This window comes from Glycine max, chromosome 5 (genome assembly GCF_000004515.6).
Source record: "Glycine max cultivar Williams 82 chromosome 5, Glycine_max_v4.0, whole genome shotgun sequence".
Taxonomy (NCBI): domain Eukaryota; kingdom Viridiplantae; phylum Streptophyta; class Magnoliopsida; order Fabales; family Fabaceae; genus Glycine; species Glycine max.
This window is the reverse complement of record NC_038241.2, coordinates 4,064,613-4,085,454: the sequence shown is the minus strand read 5'-3', so window position 1 is coordinate 4,085,454 and position 20,842 is coordinate 4,064,613. Positions and strand designations below refer to the sequence as shown.

Below are 20,842 nucleotides of genomic sequence, written 5' to 3'. Positions count from 1 at the left end.
TTCCAAAAATAAAATACTTATGATTGTCAGTTCTGGAAACAGTTCATGTCTTCATGATAAAGTCATGTTCATCTAGAATTGCCTTTTTGGCCTTAGTTTTCTTAATCAGGTTCAAAAAGAAGAAAAGCATATCAAAGTATAAACACAATTAAAGATATAAGATTAACTTGATGATTGATGGAAGAATGAAGGAGAGAGAGATCACCATAAATTGAGCTTTTAATAAAACTTATTGGAACAGTTTAGTTTGATTCATATGCCACACTTAAAAGGATAATTTGTTTAGGTTCAATAATTCATGACTCAATTCAATTTGTTTATATCATAATTTTAACCTTATATTTGATTAAATTAAAAAAATTAAAATTAACATATATTTTATAATATATATTTAAAAATAATTAATGCTAACATAAGCATAATGTCCTATTAAACAAAATATTATTAAGAAAATAGCTTTATTAATGATATACAATTAATAAAAAATATAAATTTTAAAAGAGTATGAACTAAATAGAGTTGAGAAAACATAAACTATAACTTACTGACTATACTTTTTAAAATTTTGAACTTATCAAGCATGAGCTCGATGGAGCGTGATGAACCCTAAACATTAACATTTTTATTGATTACAAGTATTTCTCACAAAAAACAATTATATAATTTATATTTAAGTCGGATAAAATTATTATAAATAATAAAACTCTCCTTCTAAATGCTTAAAGAAACTGTATATTCAATATTTGAACTCAAAATTATTGATTAAACTAAAATAATTTTATATCACTCCGTGTTTTTGGTATAGAACACTAATTTGATTTAAGGAAATTAAACAGATTTCTAAGAAATTTGATGTCCCTTGACTCATAATTCTTTGATATGATTTGAAATGTTTAATCATGCACATTGGTTTGGTCTATTTTAAAGAAAAAGTTCAACTTCTAAGAATGTTTTAAGGTGTCTTCCATAGTTTTTTTGAGAGTTGAATACTTTAGAATTCATTCCATGTTTAAGGTCTAAGTAAAGAAATCTACTGTTTCAGAAAGTGTTGTGATATTGCAAAATCCAAAGAAATTCTCCTTTCACTTAGTGGGCCGACAATGATATTGTAAAACTGACAGTGATTACTATTATTTTTTAGTTGGTCATACGTCAGAGATTCCGATCCTTTTGATGTTTTCAATAGTGAGTTAATAACAACATTACTACATTGATAGAGTTGCTTACAAATACGAGTGCATCATTACAAATCTCTTTTGATAATTACATATTCAAAAATAACTTTTGATTGAAATGTGAAAATGACATTTTTAATATCTTTTATCTAAAAATCACATTATTTTAAACTCTTATTTACTCAAACAATTCCACAATCATGTCGGTCAAAATCCATTCTATAAATGCTCAATCAAACACATTTTCTACCTAGTTGCGTTAACCAGACGCGTAATTTTTCTAGTCAAACGCAAAACCACACAAGCTATAAATGTAGAAAAAGAACAAAGAAACAGCCACGATGCCATAGCCGAAGATTTGACAAAATGAAAAACGAGTCGATACTGAAAAATACAATATATGCCCTTCTGAAATACCTCTTGGTGCAATACAACATCCTAAAAAGCTGTTAATGGAATGCGACCAACTTAACTTTATACAATGGCTGAGATAACAGGAAACTCTGTCGGTGAGATGATTCAGGGAAAAAAGAGTAAGTAAAAGGAACAAAAAAATAAAAGGATCATTAGAAGCCAGATTTATCCATTATCCATATTCACCATTCGGTGGGAGCTAAAGGACAACACACATGAGAGAAACAATAAGACACAAACGTCCTCAAAAAGCTGCTGCCGGGGGTAATTAGGCATCTGTGGCAGGTGAATCAAATGAGGGTAGAAGCCAGCCATTCGACTGAGCATGCTCCACATAGAAGCCAAATTTCTCCTTTGCGTTTGGAATGTCCAGAGCCAGATCATCAAGTCCATCCTTTATTCGGGTGAAGCCTTTAGTCATCTGATTAATGGTGATCAGGCCTTCACTGAAGCACTCCTGCAGTAGATCTAGCATACGATCATTCTTTTTCTCCATGGCCATAATCAAAGCTTTCTTCACTACTTCATGGTTAAAGAAAGGCATTCCCAGGTCACGGATGCATTGGCAAGCTTCACTCACAACCCCGCCACTTTCATACTCTTCCAAGAGCTTCATGATCTTGTCCTTGGCATCCTCCACAGCCCATCCAGTGCCTCCACCCCAGCATCTCAATAGCCTCTCACCAGCATGACGAGCAGCAATGAGTGACCGAGCCATACGCACAGTTTCACTACCACTGCATTTTGGTGGTAACCTGCAGCCAATTTCTTCCAAATTCAGTGGGGCCAATACATCGTCAATAACAGCCCGAGCTAAGAACAGAGCCAGCTCATTTGAAGCATCCAATATATCCAGTGCTGTATCTTCAGCACTTTCCAGAAGCATGACAAAACCATTAACTATATCCTCTGTTGAGAAGATCTCTATATGAAGAGCAGATAGCAGTACAGATGCCATTTCCTTTTCTCTGTTCTTTCGGTCCATAGCAAGAGTGATAAGCTTCTTCAAAAATATTGGGTTATACTCAGGTGCTCCAAGATCTTCAAGACTTTGAATCAGTTCAGGAATGTCATCAGAAAGAAAATACTCATGAATTATAGTTACAGATTCCTTTTTGTACTTCCTCACCTTCTCATCTTCTTGGATTTCCCCATCTTCAGTTGCAGGTTTGGTAAGTGAAGCATCAAGCCATCCTTCAGATATTGCCTTGGGGACAAATGACTGAAACAATGCCTTAGCTGATGGAATATCAAGAGCAAGATCATCTAGGGATTCTGCCAAACGAGAAAACCCTTTCACCATTTGGCTGGAACTAACCAGTCCTTCTTCTGCTGCTTCTTTTAATAGCTTCAACATTGGAGGTTCTGCGGAACGTATCTCCATGGCAAGTATCAGAGCCCTCTTAACAACCTCATGATGGAAGAATGAAACCCCCAACTCACGTATACACCTACAGGCTTCCAATGTGTCACCACTATCCACATATTCTCTAAGTAAATCAGCTATCTTCTTCTTCACTTCTTCAACGGTTATGTGAGTGCTACCACCCCATCGCCTTTCCACAAGTTCTGCATGGTGTGGAGCTGAGAGATAACTCTTTTCAGCAGTCTGGATTACCTGAACTCCCTTGGAAGATTCTGGAAGAGCCTTCTTAGCCCTGGCAAGAAAGGCTGGAGGAAGAATGTCATCAACAACAGCTCGAGCTAAGAATAATGCAAGGATGTCAACTGCATCCAGTATATCCACAGCAAGATCATCAGCAGATTCAAGAAGTATAAAAAACCCATCCCTAATCTGTGCAGGGCTGATGACATCAGCATAAAGTGCTGAAAGCAGAACAGAAGCCATTTCTTTCTCCTTATCGTGTCTGTCCATTGCCACGGACACAAGGCGCTTAATGAAGTAAGGATAGTATTCACATGAGCCAAGTTCTTTGAGGTCAGATGAAGCCAATTCCACATCTCCATTACTGAAATATTCCTCTATGATGGATACCACTGCTTTCTTGAATTCATCCAAGGGGTCAGTGACAGTAGTTCCAACCAGCTGATAGGGTTCCTGTAAATAGCAAGAGTATGTAAACAAGTATGTGTTATGTGCTTTTATGTAGTCCAATTGCAATAGATGCAGGGAAAAAAAATTAAAAAATAAAGCAGGCAACAAATACAGTTTACAAGAAATTAAATGAAAAGAAAGTACTACAGTCTACACTGATACTACATGCATTTAATTATTTTTCAAGCAGCTAGTGTTACATAATCAATGTTGCCAAAAACTACCAACAAAAACAGGGAATAGAATTTACCTCGCCACTGTCATAATTTGGATCATGCCGGTCTATGTGAGAAACAATATCTGTATCAAGCAATTTTCCCCAAGTACCCTTACCACCAGCACCATCTGCATCCCCAAGATAAAGAACATCAAATTACCATATGAAGATCATTATAAACCCAAAAGCATATTCTATCATCAGATATTGATATTGCAAAAGAAAGCTGCAAGCAAGCAACAGCATCAGCAACTTCTATCATGATCTTCCACCCAAAATAGAAAAAACTAAAACCAACAGTCAGAAACACTGAAAATTTTACTTGGTTATTTGATCCAGCCAGTTTCCTTTTGATTAGTTTATGAAAGTCAAGATAGGTATCTTGCATGATATGCATACAAAACAGATTACTGAACATGTCTTGGGAAAATAATCTTTTTCCCCAAAAAAAACTTCCTTAAGAAAGCTGGGAAAAATAATTAATTTCTCAAAATAAGCAAGATAGTTGAGTCCACAAGCCAGTGCTGTATGAAATTAAAATTAATGAAATGGAGAACAATCAGATTAGCCCAAAATTTAGGAGAAAGAAATACTACCTCCGTCCTTATATATAAGACTCTTTCAACTAATTCACGCCCTTTAAGAAAAGTAGTTAATCACATTAAATTTGTCAATAATTTAGACTACTACTCTTCCAAGATTACCCTTCATTTCTCTCTCCACTTAATTGCTTATCATCTAATTAATTAATGTTGCTTCTTCTATTTTCCAACCCTAATAAGAGAGAGGGTAATTAATTAAGGGTATTCTAGGAAACAAATATTTAATGCACCAAACAATTAGAAGAGGGTCTTATAAAAAGGGACAAACAATAAAGTAAAAGGGGTCTTATATATAGGAACGAAGGTAGTATTTGATAAAGAGAAATGCTAGGAGCACACCCTCTAACACTCTATTTTAAACACACTATTCATTATTGGCAGCAATTTATACGAAATTACATAATTGAGCAAGTTTCACACCATATTTAATGAGCTCTCAATCATGATTTTGTAGTTTCCAATAAATTTCATCCAATAGTAGAGTGCATTAGGAGAATGTTGCTAGCACTCCTCTTAGATCAAAAAGCTTAATACCTGCCTCATGTTAACAAAAATTTAAAAAGATATATATAAATAAAAGAACAAGAGTTATAAAAGATTATCAAAGTAACATGTCATAACCAAATTTAGTATGAAATTAGTAACTTCTGAATGTAAATGCAATATATTTTTTCTGTTAAAAGTAATGAATTTCATTCTAGTGTTGCATTTATGTATGCCTCATAATCAATAAGATTGGAATCAATAACATAATAGTTAATCACGTCACTTTTAAAATTAGTGCACAAACTTCCACCTTTGAGAATGAGGGGAAACCAACTCTCATACATCAGGATTCAGGAGTCCAATTCCCAATCGAGCCCTACTATTTGCAGCCATCCCGCATATCACATACGTTTCAATTATTAACCTCCAAAGTGCTATCTTGTCTAGACAAAACTTCTATCTATCAATCGGTCCCCCTAGGGAAGGCTAAACCACTGCAGTTAGACCATAATTGATAATACTAACAATATCAATATCTTACCAGCCTACATCCATAATTCCAAAATTGTCAGAGTGGACTAGCAAGCGAACATGTAACATTTGCTGAGAAAAATAATAAAACCATGAGCAGCATGTGCCAAGTAACTGTTAAAAATTAATCATGTCCCAGTAGGAGTACGCTAAATCCAACCAAAATTCAAAGATCCAAATCAGTTGACCAATTGTCTGAGTACATATTAAACTCTCTTCTAAAACCATCTCCTATGCCCATGAGTGTGTTTGACAAGACATTTCAGCTAGGTTCTAGCTTTTTTTAGTAGCTGAAAACTGAAAAACTTATTTGATTGTTTGATAAACGAGCTTTTTTTTTATAACTTTTTAACATTTTTTGAAATGCTACTTTAAGTAGCGTTTTACAAAACACTAGCTTCCAGCTTTCTCATATTTATTCCCCTTTGTGCTTGAACATTTATTGGATTTCTTTTTTAATCTTTTCTATTTAAGGTCAAATTTTATGTCTATTTATGTAATTTTATATTTTTCAGATACTTCAATAGATAATTTTACCAAACTCTTGTGATTCAATAATATAGCCTTTCAGCTTCTAGTCAGATTTCATCTACCAACTAGTCAGCTTCTAGCTAACTTTTCAGCTAATTTTGTCAAACATGATCCATCATGTAATTTGCTCATCAGAAACACAAGTGATACACATAGCATAGTAATCCATTCAAACCAAAACATAAGAAGGACATCAACTCACCCTTCTTCACCTTCCCATACTTTCCCGAGTGTGACCGACGCACATGCCTCACAGCTATTCCAGCGGTTTGTGCCTTACCACCAGCAGGGGCTTTCACATGATGGTCAGACAGCAAGGACGACTGAGACTTCGGCGACGAAGACAGATTCTCCGCATTTTGACTTGCAATTTTTAGCAGTTCCCTCTGGCCATCGGTCAGAAACCCCTCGCTCGAAGCCATTTATACAAAGAGAAAAAAACAAGCCAAACCTATACACACGTTCACCAGTTAATCCCATTTACTTCATCAATAACAGCGCAACTCAAAACACAATGCTACATTAAGCGTGCTCAAGTTAAAAAGCTACTTGAATCTGGCAACGAATTAAAAACAATAACACTCTCAAATACAAACGAAATCAATGCATATAACCAAATACGAAATATCCATTAACTCCACGTTGATTATTACAAACTGCAGGAAATAATAACACAGAAAACATTTAAACACACACACACACACACACATCTAAAACCTCAAGCATTTCCGCCTTCGACACGCGTCACTTAACTCTATGAGCACCAAACACAACTCCCCGTTTTACTTTCAACACAAAATATAACAGCATGCTAATAAATCACATCGCCAAATCAAATGAAAAAATGAAAATAGAAAACGCAAAAGAGAAAAAGTGAAGAATACGAACCAGTGAGTACAAAATGCAAATCAGAAACGGATTCTTCTGTGCTTGGCCCGGATCTCGAGCCAAGACAGGAGAAGCAAGAAAAATTTTACGAATCGAAGAGAACGATGCAAAGTGAGGAAGATCCAACAAAGAGGAGCGAAGAAACCCTAAATGGCGACGCAGAATGGTGCGGTAATCGGAGCGAGTGGGAGTGAGTGTCCGAAACTGAATCGGTGGGAGAGTGAGACGCGAGAAGAGAAATGGATGAGAACGAAATAGAAAGGCTCCGAAAAGAGAACGTTTATATAGGGAGGCTATGGTTACCTGTACACGTCACCATTGGGCGAGGTTTTTGGGTTTGGGCCTATTCTATTCAACTAGTGTTGTTCCATTCTGTTTACACGTGGCGTTGGCGCTATAGGCTAATGCCAATCTTTAATGATGTGCCCTCACTCTTACTACATAATTAACCCTAATCAATCTAGTGCCCTCCTTTGGACCACCACATCCATCTTATGTTATGCATTCTTTGTTCTCAGAAAGAGTCGTGCTGTACAAGTATAAGCATAAATTTATTCATGCCGTTTTTGCAAGGAATCTTGTCGTGACATGCTTATAGGAGGTGTTTGTAGATCCATTTTGATTCATTGTGATGAAATTCAAAATTAAATAGAAAAGCAGTAACATTCATTTATTTAATACCATCAACATAATATTCTAAAACAGATTAATACAAGTTAAAATAAAATATATTCTTTAATGAAATTTACTATATTTATTTTATCTGAATTACAACTATTTCTTATAAATCAATTTCTTGTAATAAATTTTGTTACAACCAGACTTACTAAAATCAAATTTGCTGAAACAAATAAATAAAATGTAATTCATTAAAATTATAAATATGATAGAAAAAATAAATATGAAAAAAGGTAGAACAGATAACAATGTACCACCTAAAGGTAATATCTTAAGAAGTTATAATACTAGTAGTCCCAACACTTGCCTTCCGTTTCAACATTTGGAGTATTTGAAGTCAAATCAAACAACTCTAAAAAAAAGTAATTAGTTTGGTTCAATTTTAACCCTAATAAATGAATGATCCAACCTAAATTATAACTGAAGTCAAATCAAACAACTCTAAAAAAAATTAATCAGTTTTGATCAGTTTGATTCAATTTTAACGCAAATACATGAATGATCCAACCTAAATTATTCGAATTGGTTTAAGTCAACGGATGACCTCACATGCTTAGGTGTTTGAGTGCTCTCACGTATGAAGTAATATAATTTTTTTTGTTTGTTTCGGTAACCTTCTTTGCAGGGGAGACCAATTAATGTCTTTTAAACAATTAAGAGAAATTAGTATGATATTTTTAAATAATTATAGAAGATTATTGTAATGATTAAAAAAACAAGAAAAATTTGTATAAATATTTCATAAAACTTAAGGATGATTTGTATATTTGACTATTTTTTAAGAATGTATTATTCAAATTTTACCTATATAAAAAGGTGCAGTACCTATTAAAATATATAAATTCCTTGAATATATCTTCATCTCTCAATAGATTCGTCTATAGTTCTTGGTCAGAGAAATCCTTTATTATAAAAAGAGATATAAACATAAATGTTTTCCATCCTTACCAAAAATGAAATGTGGATAAGATCCTCTGTAGTACTTTTTTTTTTTTGTCTAGTAAAAGAAAAACTTGGAGAATAAAAGGCTTAACAATCTTTTTATATACAAAAGGCATCTTACTTTGTTTCTATTAAGAATACATTACAGCTAGCTAAGGGCTTTCATCATCTCACTGATCCGATAATTTTAATAATACAGTTGAACAAAGTAAATTCGAAATATTTCATTTGGTTCAAGTCACAAATTTGGAATTTTCAAATTAAGTTACGTAACCTGTTTGTCTAACCTAGCCTTTTATTCCCCTAATGTTGTAAAGCCGTGCATTAACCTTGAGGCATTGTTGATGTTTTAAGTCTTGAAGTTCTGGCTAGTTCATTTCATTTCATGACTTAAAGAGCATACTATGCTAGGGGGAGGAAGGGAGAAAACTGCAATGGTTGGTAATTTCATGACACCTTAAGGTTGAAGGAAGGGAGGAAAAAACAACCTTATTAATTTTCAGCAAAAAGGACTTCTAGGTTTAAACACACATTTACATGTATTTGGTTGTGTGAAAAGAAAACGAATGAAAGTAAGATTATTTGATTGAAGCAAAAAAGAGTAGAAAGAAGAAGAAATATTTGAATTAAAATGATTGTGTAAGGAAAAAAAACGTTGACTATTACTATAATTTCCATTTTATCCCTGATTAAAACAAATTTGTCCGATTTTTTTTCTGCAGAAACATCTTTTTTTAAAGGCATATAACCGGTTGTAAGAAGGAAATAATGAAATATCAACAAGGAGACAACTTTGCAAATGCAAATGGACAAAAAAAACTCAGGCCTGATGAGGCTATTTTTGTAAAACGGAATCCAAGGCAACGTTATCTCCCTGTGTAGCTTTCTACTTAGTTATGCATGGAAAGCTATAAAGTTGTGGGGCACATAATTTTTTTTGGAAATTTGCCTGATAAATTAGCTTAACCAAACACACATATTTTTCATCTTTCCACTTTTGTCCTTGCCTTTCTCTTTCAAATTCAAAACTAATTTATAAGCATCTAAATTTTTATGTTCAATCTTACAAAAATGCTTAATGGCATGAATATCAATTTTAAATCACAGTTCTTGTCACTCTCCGAACAAAATAACAAAGCTTTGCTTACAGAAATACTTAATGGCATGAATATGAATTACGTGGGAAGAATTATAACTTCTGTTCGCATTAAAGAAAAATGTTCACACCCTTAAATATCTACAGACTTAGAAAGAACCAAAACCTATAAGATTATAATGGCTAAAAAAAAGTAAGCTCTTAAACTAAATAAAATATGGACTAAGTGTGTGTAACTATTTGTTGCTCCTCACAAAATAGTGCATTGGAACGCGACGGATTGAAACAGTAAAACAAACACACCCTAAGGAGTAGGGATAAGGTAGTTAAGTCTGTCAAACCGAGATAATCAATGAAATTGCACTGACATTGTTTGTCATTAGCATACTAGGTGTTGCATAAAAAGCCTTTTGTAAGACATAAAAAAGAGGAGAAACCTTATGATCAAAGTTCAAACATTATACCACCTCCACTCCACCATCATAGGTTGGTTGGTTGTTGTTGTTGTATCAGGACCAGCACGGTAACCAAATCTCAGATGCCTAAAAGCTACTAAATTTCTAAAGGATTGGGCTTCTGTTAGGTTGGGATAGGTAGTTTTCTTAGCCCTCAACTGAGCCTAGATATGGTCTAGAACAAAAAAATTTGTCAGCATACATAAGTAATTTCAAGTAACCTTTAAGTCCACATTAATAAACAAATCTCTCGTATTCAGGACAGGAGTAGTTATTTGGAAATTCTCATCCCATATCATTTTGGAACCATGAAGATTATAAAGAATATTGAGGAAAATTTGTCTTGTTCTTCTAAATAATTGGTCCAAATCCGAGCTAGAGTACAACTAAAATGTCTACACTACGAGGATGATTGACCACAATATACAGCAGGCCACACCATCCTCCCTAGCAGCAAATTACTCCAACTCCCTGCAAAAGATGTGCTGGAAGTTCAGGAATAACTGCATTGTAGATTTCAGCTGATTTCATCCAATTATCCTAGGTATATAATATAACTGCAGTGTCAAAAAAATTTAACAAAGCAAACAGTGTCTCTGGACTCTAGCTCTATGAAGTTAACATACACTATGCGCTGAAAAAAAGATGCATGATATAAAGTCATAAACAAAGATAATTCAAGATGCAAAACCACCTACTTTTCCTCAATGGCTTTGGTGCAGTTGTTAGAGCTGTGGGAAAAGATACAGGGTTCCAGATCATATCTATAAGTCTCAGAACATTTGAACTTGGGGATAGATAAAACAAAATTCTTCTGTTGTGATGCATATGAAGAAGAGAACTTTTTATGAAGCCAGCGGGTTCGGGGAAAACAGTCAGTCTGATTATCTAAATCAAGGGTTGATGGAGCTAGATGCTCATAATTGCATCCCTCTTCCTTGAGAGAATCAACTCTAGAACAAGAAATTCTTGGAGTCTCTTGATCTTGCCTATTCAATAACATTTTCCCTGAGCTTAGCAAATTTCCTTCACTACTTCTCAAAGTTGTCATGACCTGCATTCCATTATAGGACTCAAATGGTGGCACCGGAGGTTCACAATCAGAGGAACAAGTTTGAGTTTGATCCTTCATCATGGGCTTTTGAGAAGTGTAATCAGCATAGTCTGATTCACTTCCTTGTTCATTAGATGGCAAAGATTTCCAACGAATTCTACGAGAACAACCGAAGAAATTGAAAGATGTCCTCTTCAATTTAGCATATATAGAATCTGAAGTACAGGAAGGTACATAGTTGATTCTGAGCTCAAGGTTACAACCCAATATGAACTGCAGAGAACTTGCAATCAGCTTCCATGACTTCTCAGCCCTACTTACATAGTCACGGTGGTGGAACTCTAACTCAGCAACTGCACGGCCTGAAAATTGGAGTATTTTTCATTCAATTACTTAGTACATAGTATTCACTGTACTTAGGAATATACGTTTCATAAATATAAAGCATATTTTTTTTCCTCTAGAAACACAAGGGTAGAAGTAGAATTAATGACGACATAATACTATGTAAAACCATAAAATACATACTGCAATATGTAAAATCATTTCATACATACTACTACGTCAAAAAAAATACTTGGTATATAGTGCAATATGTAATTCACATAAAATACCAGGTCAAAGAATATAAAAATGACTGATCATGACTATCAAAAGGAAGCCGACTTTAATAGCACATTATACTCATGCCATCATAAATATTATTGCTGCAAAACCATGCTTTTATGTTGTAAACAACTTCCATACCCCCAATTAGAGTACCTGCAGCTCCTTCAAAAGAAATCAATTTAAATAATAATAATAATATGAAAAATTATAAGCGAAAACCTTTTAAAAAAGGTTAGTAATACATGTTTTTGATACTCTCTTTTCAACATTATTATGGCAAGAAATTCCATCTAGGTCCGACTAGGCCCTGTTTGGAAGAGATTATGTATGTACAACTTACTTTGACTTGTGAAATAAGCACTTTTGTATGCATTTAGAAGAGCTTCTGAAAATAGCTTATTATGATATGTCCATAAGTTGTTTTCAGCTTATTTCAAATCTCTCTAGGATAGCTTGCTTATAAAAACAACTTATACCTTATATAAAAACAATTTAACTCCATTTCCCCTGTGGTTACAAAAACAACTTATACAGAAGTACTTGTATAATAAATACTTAATAAGACCTTAATTAAGTTGTTTATCCAAATAAAACCTAAACAACTTATTCCCACTCTCTAGTGGTGGGACCTACATGGGATTTAACCCAATAATAAAGAGTATTAGAAAGAAAGTGTCAAAGAATATGTTGCAAGCATTTCTGTCCACAAAAACAAGCACAAAAAGAACTGACCATAACTGTGGGACAAGATTATATTACATAATGATGCCAGTAATTTTGAAGAAAGCAAATTTAATCTCTGGACAAAAAAATAGTGTAAATAAAGTACAATATGTATACCTTGACTAATACAAACTGAAGACAACTTCCCCTGTTTCCTGAGAAAAGTTTTGAGCCTGCTAGATTGACACATCTCAGTGGCTTTATACCATATAGAATCCAATGTTCCTTTGTGATCCTCCTGTACTCCTAATCCTAATGTATATGGCTTGTCATCACATTGACCTGTTGTAGCAAGATGCTCCAAGCTGTCCCCTTTAGGAGGTGTGCTGCAGATATCACCATCTGTATCCATTAATAGACAAGCTTAGAGTGGTTCAACCTGATCAAAAGCACTCCAACTGTGCCAGCTCCATCCCACAGACACGCTCAGGAAAAAAATAAAAACATAACAAGTGGAGGAAAAAAAATTCAATCCCACCTCCATTGGACACAGCTCGTGCACACAACTTTGCATCATTTGTATCCACAGATGAATATTCTACGGAGCTCAACTGTAGAAGAGCAGCAGTGAACCATGTTGTTTGATTCTTGGAAATTCTCAACTGCTTCTCTGTTTCAGACAGTATTCTTAATGCATGACTTAGTTTCTGCATGTCTGCTTCCGCTATGATTAGAGAGAACAACCAAGTTCAGACAACAGAAATAAGATAAAAGCAGACACAAGTATGGGCTGCAAACACAAAGAAGGGCTAATGTGATCAAAGCTAAAAAAGATATAATACATTTAAAAACACTTACAGGTATATCTATTACAAAATCTTGTTCTGGTTTCAGAAGCACCAAGTTCACATTTCCCTGCAAGAATGTCCATAATAAGATTTGCCAACTGTGATATAAGTTGCAAAGGATCTATCCTTGTTCTGACAAGTTTGCGGGCTCTTATAACTGTATTTGAAGTGTCAGATGATAAAGCCAAATCCAGCAAATCCAGCAATTCGTCATCAGAAATGACCCCAGTCTGCAGAATAACAAAGGGCAAAACATAATGCTCAGAAGAAAAAAATGAAGACAATTTCAAGGACATACACGCACAGAACAAAGCACAACACTTACAAGCTCGTGGACTAAGCTAATAGTAATTTTTTTACCAAGCAGACTCAGTTGATCCAGCATAGTTTCAGCATCCCTAAGAGAACCACAGGATCTAGCAGCAATGAAGTCCAAAGCAACTTGTTCAGATTCAAGACCTTCTTCAACACAAATCTTTTTCAATCTTCTTGCTATGTCAGCATCTTTAATCTTTGCAAAGTGATACCTCTGAGCCCGGGAAACTGCACTCCGAGGAAGCTTATCCAAATCAGGAGTGATCATCACAAAAACCACACGTGGAGAAACATTCTCTAGGCAATTCAAAAGACACGCCCATGTTTCTCCATGCAACACCTGGCACTCATCAACAATGAACACCTTAAAACTTGAGGAAGCTGGAGGAATGCATGCACTCTTAACAAGGGACTTAACCTTGTCTGCACGGTTGATTCTCAAAGAATCAACTTCCTTGACATTTTTACTTCTTCCCAAAAAGAACAAAACACATTCTCTACACAGACCACACGGCTTTTGCTCCAGAGGGGAGAGGCAATTCATTGCAGCGGCAAATATCCTAGACGCAGAGGTCTTGCCTGTGCCGCGTGGTCCATGGAAGATATAAAATGATGATATCCTTCCTGTAGAGATAGCACCCAAAAGAGACTTTCCTATCACATTTTGCCCAACCAAATCACTGAAAGATTTTGGCCTGAATTTCATAGATAAACTTCTAGGAGTTTCTGAAGTTGGACTAATTTCAACACCAATGTGTCTCATGCTTCTATGTCCATTGAGATCCGTCTCATTTACATGCTGCAATATCAACGGAAGGCTTTCTATTTCAGAATATCGATTTGATTCTCTAAACCTTGGTGACTTTGACAAACAACTCCTTAATCCACATCCATGGTGACTATCTAAAACATCAACCTCTTGAGCAATATGTTCCGAGGCACTACGAGCTGAGCAAGCATCAAAAACAGAAAGGCATTGTTGACTTCCTACATGGCTTGCAATATCACCAATCACTTCCGATGGTTTCACTTGATTCTTGCATAGGGATTTTCTTGCTGACTTTGAGTGTTCTACTCTTGTTGCAATTGACAAATAGCATGACTCTCCATCCTTCAAATGATTAGATGAAGGCATGATGGAAACCAAATCCAATCCTCTACCTTCATGGTTGCTACAACAGCTTTCATTCGGTGATTTATCTCCAGAAATACCTTGTTGCTTAGGATTAGAGTAAACTAGTCCATCATCTTGTAGCCCTTCCTGACATGAGATCCCACAATAGTTCATCTTAGAGTTCCACATTTCTAATTCAAACTCAGCAGTGTCCTGCTCTTTTTGTCCCTTAAAATCTAAACTACTTGATCTTAAAAGACCATTACCATTAGAATCACATACATGAGAACCATTCAGGAACCTCAAACTCAGAGAAACCCCATTACTAGAACCATCTTCCCAATCTCCATCATCAACCAAAGGAGAGAGTCTGCTAACACCATTAGTAGATGGATCCCTCAATGATCTTACTCTCTTCAGTGCCACAAGAGTTTTGGAAATAGGAATATCAACAGAATGCCTCCTACCATCCATCACTGCCTCCCTCTTGCATAACCAGAACCCACATGAAACAGTGCAAAACAACCTAGAAGAAAAATAAAAGCCATAAAAAAATTCATCAAAAGAGCACAGTTGGCACAAAAAAAGAGGAAACAAAGAATGAAATGAAAAAAAAAACAAATAAAGTAATAAACCACATGATTCCAGAAGAAAAGCACAAAATCTCTGAAGGGTTCAAAACCAGAAGCAAATTTAGTAAATTAAATAGCACTAACGGTGATTAAATGGCGAAAAAAGCTAACTAGTTTCTCACTGAGAGCTTTGCAGCACTGTTGTAGCGGGGAAATGAACTTCATCATAAATTGAACAAAGAGAAGAATAGGAAAAGAAGCGCAGTACCTTTCATCAGACAAGAACCATAAGCAACCCCATTAAGGCATTAAGGTCGGTTCTTATATCAACAGCAAAATGTACTGTTTCCATTCCGTCAGTATTAGAAAGAAAAAAGGACACGGAAAGGAGAGAATCTTCAGTTCAAATTTTAATATTTAACATTTAACATATGAAAAAGAAATGTATATTGACGATGGACACACACAATGCAATGCGTGCGAAACGACAAAGCTGGGAACACCAAAAAAGAAAAAGAAAAGGAACCAGAGCAAATGAAAACAAGCAGAATCTTGGAAAGTGACAAAGAGAAATCCCTTGAAAATGGGTTGTTGAAACAATAATGAATGGTGGTGTGATGAGCATAGAAGAAGATAAAGAGAAAAAAAAGGGAGACAGAGAAGTAGAAGGCAAAAGTGGCAAAGTAGTAAAAAGCAATAAATGCGAGGGGGTGTTAGGAAGAGCATGGTGAGACTGAGGTGTGAACAAGTGTCAAGTGTGAGGTTCTGACGAGTGAACAGAGAGAGGGGATTAAAGAGAGAACTTTTGGGGATTCAGAAGGTTGTTTTGTACCCTTTATGACAGAGGCAGGTGCTGTGGCAGTGCAATGTGATGAAGGATCAGAGTGCGGATAGCATAGCATAGGGTGTTTTGTAATTTGAGTTGAGTTTGGAACAATTCGGTTAATTTCAGTTGAAGAAAGAGAAAAGTTGTAACTGTGGTTCTTTCCATTTCACTTTGAGGAGGAATATTCTTATTATTATTTGTACAAAAAAAGGTGCCTATATACAGAAGAATTCACCGAAAACTATGGAGGTTGGGGATTATCGACGAAATATACGGACACACGAAGAAAAGAGGAATAAAATGCAATGCCTTGTCTATGAAACGAATTTTGTGATGGTACGGGAAAATCATTATTGAATGATTTTTAAATGAATTTTTTTCATTTATAGTATGATGGAATAATATAAAATGAATTTTATCATTTAATATTTTACGACTTAAATTGAAATATATATTAATCGAATTGAATGTATCCGATCATTTTTTGTTTCTTTTTTTTTAAAGAAATTATGTGTTCAAAATATTAATCATTGAATGCATAGTAGTTTTTGTGGTGAATCAATTGGATAATATTAATTAATCATTACATGTATTTCAAAAGCAGAGTATTCTATGAATAAAAAAAAGAGTATTCTAATTATTTTAAAATAATAAACTACTTATTTCAGTTAATTTTTACACAAAATCACTTTTTTTAAAATAATAATATTTTTTTTATGATTTTTAGTGTGTTTGCCTCAATAATTTTTTAGAGAAAAAAAACTACCTAAAAATTCAAAATTTTAATTATTATAAGAAATTACCGTGAGTAATTTCTAAAATATTAAAAATTTTAATTATTTTTTAAATAAAATAATTTTTTATAATTATAACTATGCCAAAAAAATTTCAAAGGATTTTTTTTTTTTGAAAGCAAGATATTTTATAGCCCAAAGATACGAAATTATTTGTATGAGAGATTCTCTTAACTAAACAATTGAATTTTTTTTTTTTTTAGGAACGAGACATGTTAGTCACCTCTTATGTGAATGACATAATTATTATTATGTATATTTATATAAGCAAATTTATCATTAATTTTCAATTTGAATGTATTTGAAGAAAATATTACATTGTTTTTATTTAAATTTTAAGTATTTTGCTGTGTGTGAATTATGTCAATTATATTATATAAATTATTTTAAATGTTGCTATATTTTTTACATTTTAAATTCTTTTAATCTAATAGATATTTATAAACACATAAACATTATATTCAATTCAGCAAAACAAAACAAAAAAACACTTATAAACATTCAAAAAAATTGCTTATATATATATATATATATCAAATCCATTTAAAATCTGAACCATTAATATGCATGCAGGTACGTACGACACAGAACGAGATAGATTGTTTACCTGCAAGAAGTGGTGCCGAAGATTACTATCCGTGACTAAATTCAGCACGCCCCGTTGCTATCCGTCGTATATTACTGTTCACTCTGCAACTTAGAATGGATTTCTTAATAATTTGTTCAGAGTCATAATTGTTAAGCAATCAAGAGGAATTCAAACACATTCTTGAGTTTCAAAATTAAAAACATTATATAGTTACCTGTAATCAGTACTATTTGTTATTGTTATTGACAGTGAAATTCTTATTTAACAAGCATTATTTATTTAAAATTTAATTATAAAGCATTGATGAGAATTTAAATACAATTATTTAGAATGTATCTGTTTATAGATTATTATATAATTGAAAATATTGATTTTGATATTATTTAATTAAATGTTATAAAGTAATTTTTATAATCAATGTAATTAGAATTTTTTACTTCTCTCGTCATTCTGAAATATTTTAAAAGTTTCAATTTTTTAAACGATTAATCACAATCTAGATGGTCACACCTAAAGTTTTTATCTCATTCAAGGGATGTATTTCGGGGAAATTGAACTCAAGTTCTTTATGGTAGACTTTGTTGACTAAGCTACATAGACTCAATATAATTTATAATTTAATGTAAAAATCTTTATGTTAATAATATATAAAAATTAAACTCTTGTATTTATTCAACACATATGCTTAAGAATTAAGATGTTTCTGTATGTTATTTTCGTTTAATTGACATGTATTGTTAATGTAAAAAATAATTTTTAATATAATTTTTAAAGTAGTTATGATAAATGTTAAGAGCACAAAAAAAATGTTAACGAAATTATGTATGTTTTGTGATTAGAAAATAGTATAAATTTATTTTATATTACACTCTGTGATAAAATGTTATAGAATTTTGTGATTGTATATTATTTATTCATATTTTTCACGTAAATTAATTTTGTTGGACAAAAGTTATGTATGGATTAAAATTTGTAAACTTAAGTTTTGGTTAAACTTAAATTTACAAACTAAATTTATAATAGTGTTTCATATTTTACTTTCACAAAATTTTATTTTTAAACATGTATTTTTTAAGGCAACAAAATATGATCTCAAACATATTTTAAAAATTATTCCATTAAAAATTCAAGCATACCCTAAATAAGCTTGCCGTCTCATATGCTACGTTTTGCGAACAAAGGAAATCTCTAAGAGGCATCCCTATGCCCTCAGCAAGCTTAGGGCTTCCTGTGGATCCTCTAGCGTGAACAATTGCTAATATAATCTTTGGGCTAGGCCCAGTTGAATATAAAAAAAATGTTAATATAATTTTGTTTTACATATATATTTAATAAAAAAAAAATTTATTATGGGATCTTCTTATCCTTTAATTAGTACAATGTAATGGTAAGATAAACTTTTAGATGCCGTATAAAAATTATACTGAAAATATATAAATAATAAATTGAATCCATTTTTATCGATCAATAACTTATTGGTCCAAATAAAATTAGATTAAATCATTTTAAATAAAATCTCGAGTTTCAAGAGGAATAAATTTAAAAAATATACCAAAAGGGCATTGAATTTTTTTACCTTTTAAATTATTTAAATATTTAATTTCTAATAAACAATTATTTAATAAATATTATCTACTAAGTTTGTTGTTGCTGCCTGTTACCATTTTGAGTGTCTTAATTTATTTAATGGACGAACTTTGTTCTCTTACCTGAATGTAGTTCATTAATTAAAATCCATAAGTAAAAAAAAATTATTAATCGTACCAACAATATAGTTAACAAAAGAAAGAAAAAAAAAACTCAGATTCTCTATATAAATAAATTAGTAAATTAACATTGGATAATTAGTTTGATCTTGAAAAAAAAAAATGAGGGTTTGTGGATAAGATCTTGAATTACAGATTCGAGTTTCAGGCTTAAAGAGTTGTCGTAGTCGTAGTCAGAGAGGGTGCAAAGGCACAAACCTATATCAAGAAATATACACTGGCACCCATTTCCATTTACTGCATGGTTATATTATTATGATGGGAGCGGCGTTGAACATGTTACACTGTAGACACTGTAAAAGAATTGGGTGAATAAGAAAGAAATGTTCAATTGGATAGGCACTCTGCAAATTACAACTTGGAAAAGACTCTGTGCAGGTTATTTGTGACCACAGACAGAACCAGCCACAGCCCCACATAACGCAGACTGCACTTTTGCCATTATTTCCATGACATGAGTGCTCAGAACAGAAGCAATCTTCGCTGGCCCTGATATTTTCAATTTCATGCATCGATGGTCGATCTGCAATGTATATATGTACGTCTAACACCAATGACAAATGAATCATTGTGTACCAGTATGTATACACATACACAGATGACTAAGAATAAATGTTAACGTTATTTAATTCTGATTTCCATTAATAAAATATGCATTAAATTAAATATGTTAAGGAAATTTAACTCGGTTTTTGTTTTTGAATATGAATATGTAAATATAAGTTATTGTAAATCTCGTAATATAGTCTTCCATTCCCACAAATCTATCTATATATATATATATATATATATATATATATATATGGGAATCAGTTTAAATTAAATTTTGTGGACAGATTCATTTGATGAGGCCTCTAATGGACCTGGAATGCAAAATGCGTATAATAAATAATGTGATAAAAAAAATAAAAAGATATCAAACAAATCTAAGGAAAGAAGGGCGTTGAAAATATTTAAATTGAGGTTTTTATTATGAAACAAAAAAGAAGAGAGTAGACACCAGTCATCCTGTGAACAGTTCGGTTTCACACCTTTTGGTCATGCATGTATTATTTCATAACAAGAATAGGGTGTTTTGTCATTTACTAATCTAGTTGTAACAGCTATATAATTGGTTATTTTAGACTTTGAGGGAACAAAACAATTATCAATTTGATTAATGGATTAAAAATTATTTTATTTCTTAAATCAAATATATATATATATATATATATATATTTACTTATTTTCAATCATTTTATTTTCTCTATTCCGTATTTCCATCCACTATTTTTCTTATCATTTTTTTCCTTTCTAGCTACCAAACACATCGTTAATCAATTTTACTACACTATACCATCACTCATCATCACATATAAAACAACGTTACATAATAAATTTGTACACCCTGGTGTTTGAGCCCTTGCAACAAACGGGAAGTTATTTATTTACTTCTCATTTATTATAATTTATATATATATATATATATATATATATATATATATATATATATATATATATATATATATATATATATATATATATATATATATATATAAGATGAACTTTTTTAATGCTCGACCAATCACAAACTTTTTATTTATTTTTATTGAATATCTATCATATACGAATCTGCCTTTAC

The 20,842-nt window shown here is 32.8% G+C and overlaps 1 protein-coding gene and 1 pseudogene across 2 annotated transcripts; both read right to left on the bottom strand.

Annotated features, from left to right (window-relative positions):
• Nucleotides 1-1,557: 1,557 nt before the first annotated feature.
• LOC100784244 (MA3 DOMAIN-CONTAINING TRANSLATION REGULATORY FACTOR 1) lies at nt 1,558-7,200 on the bottom strand. 2 transcript variants are annotated; one of them, XM_014775465.3, is made up of 4 exons: nt 6,901-7,200; nt 6,215-6,463; nt 3,896-3,990; nt 1,558-3,648 (listed from the first exon to the last, which is right to left on the bottom strand). In XM_014775465.3, exons 2-4 carry the CDS (start codon nt 6,432-6,434, stop codon nt 1,858-1,860), a joined length of 2,106 nt encoding a protein of 701 aa, XP_014630951.1. In that variant the 5' UTR covers nt 6,435-6,463; nt 6,901-7,200; the 3' UTR covers nt 1,558-1,857. The 2 variants fall into 2 exon arrangements, with proteins under 2 accessions (XP_014630951.1, XP_040871844.1); XM_041015910.1 differs by having other exon boundaries at nt 5,261-6,463; nt 6,901-7,167.
• A 3,198-nt stretch (nt 7,201-10,398) lies between these two features.
• Nucleotides 10,399-16,241, bottom strand: LOC100786687 (protein STICHEL-like 2; annotated as a pseudogene).
• Between the last annotated feature and the right edge of the window lie 4,601 nt (nt 16,242-20,842).

Bases quoted from the DNA above. Each gene is read 5' to 3' on its own strand.
- LOC100784244 (XM_014775465.3), bottom strand. From the start codon at position 6,434: ATGGCTTCGAGCGAGGGGTTTCTGACCGATGGCCAGAGGGAACTGCTA. The intron at 3,991-6,214 runs GTGAGTTGATGT...TTGGGGATGCAG, and splicing joins GTATGGGAAGGTGAAGAAGG to ATGGTGCTGGTGGTAAGGGT. The intron at 3,649-3,895 runs GTAAATTCTATT...TGCTATTTACAG, and splicing joins CAAATTATGACAGTGGCGAG to GAACCCTATCAGCTGGTTGG.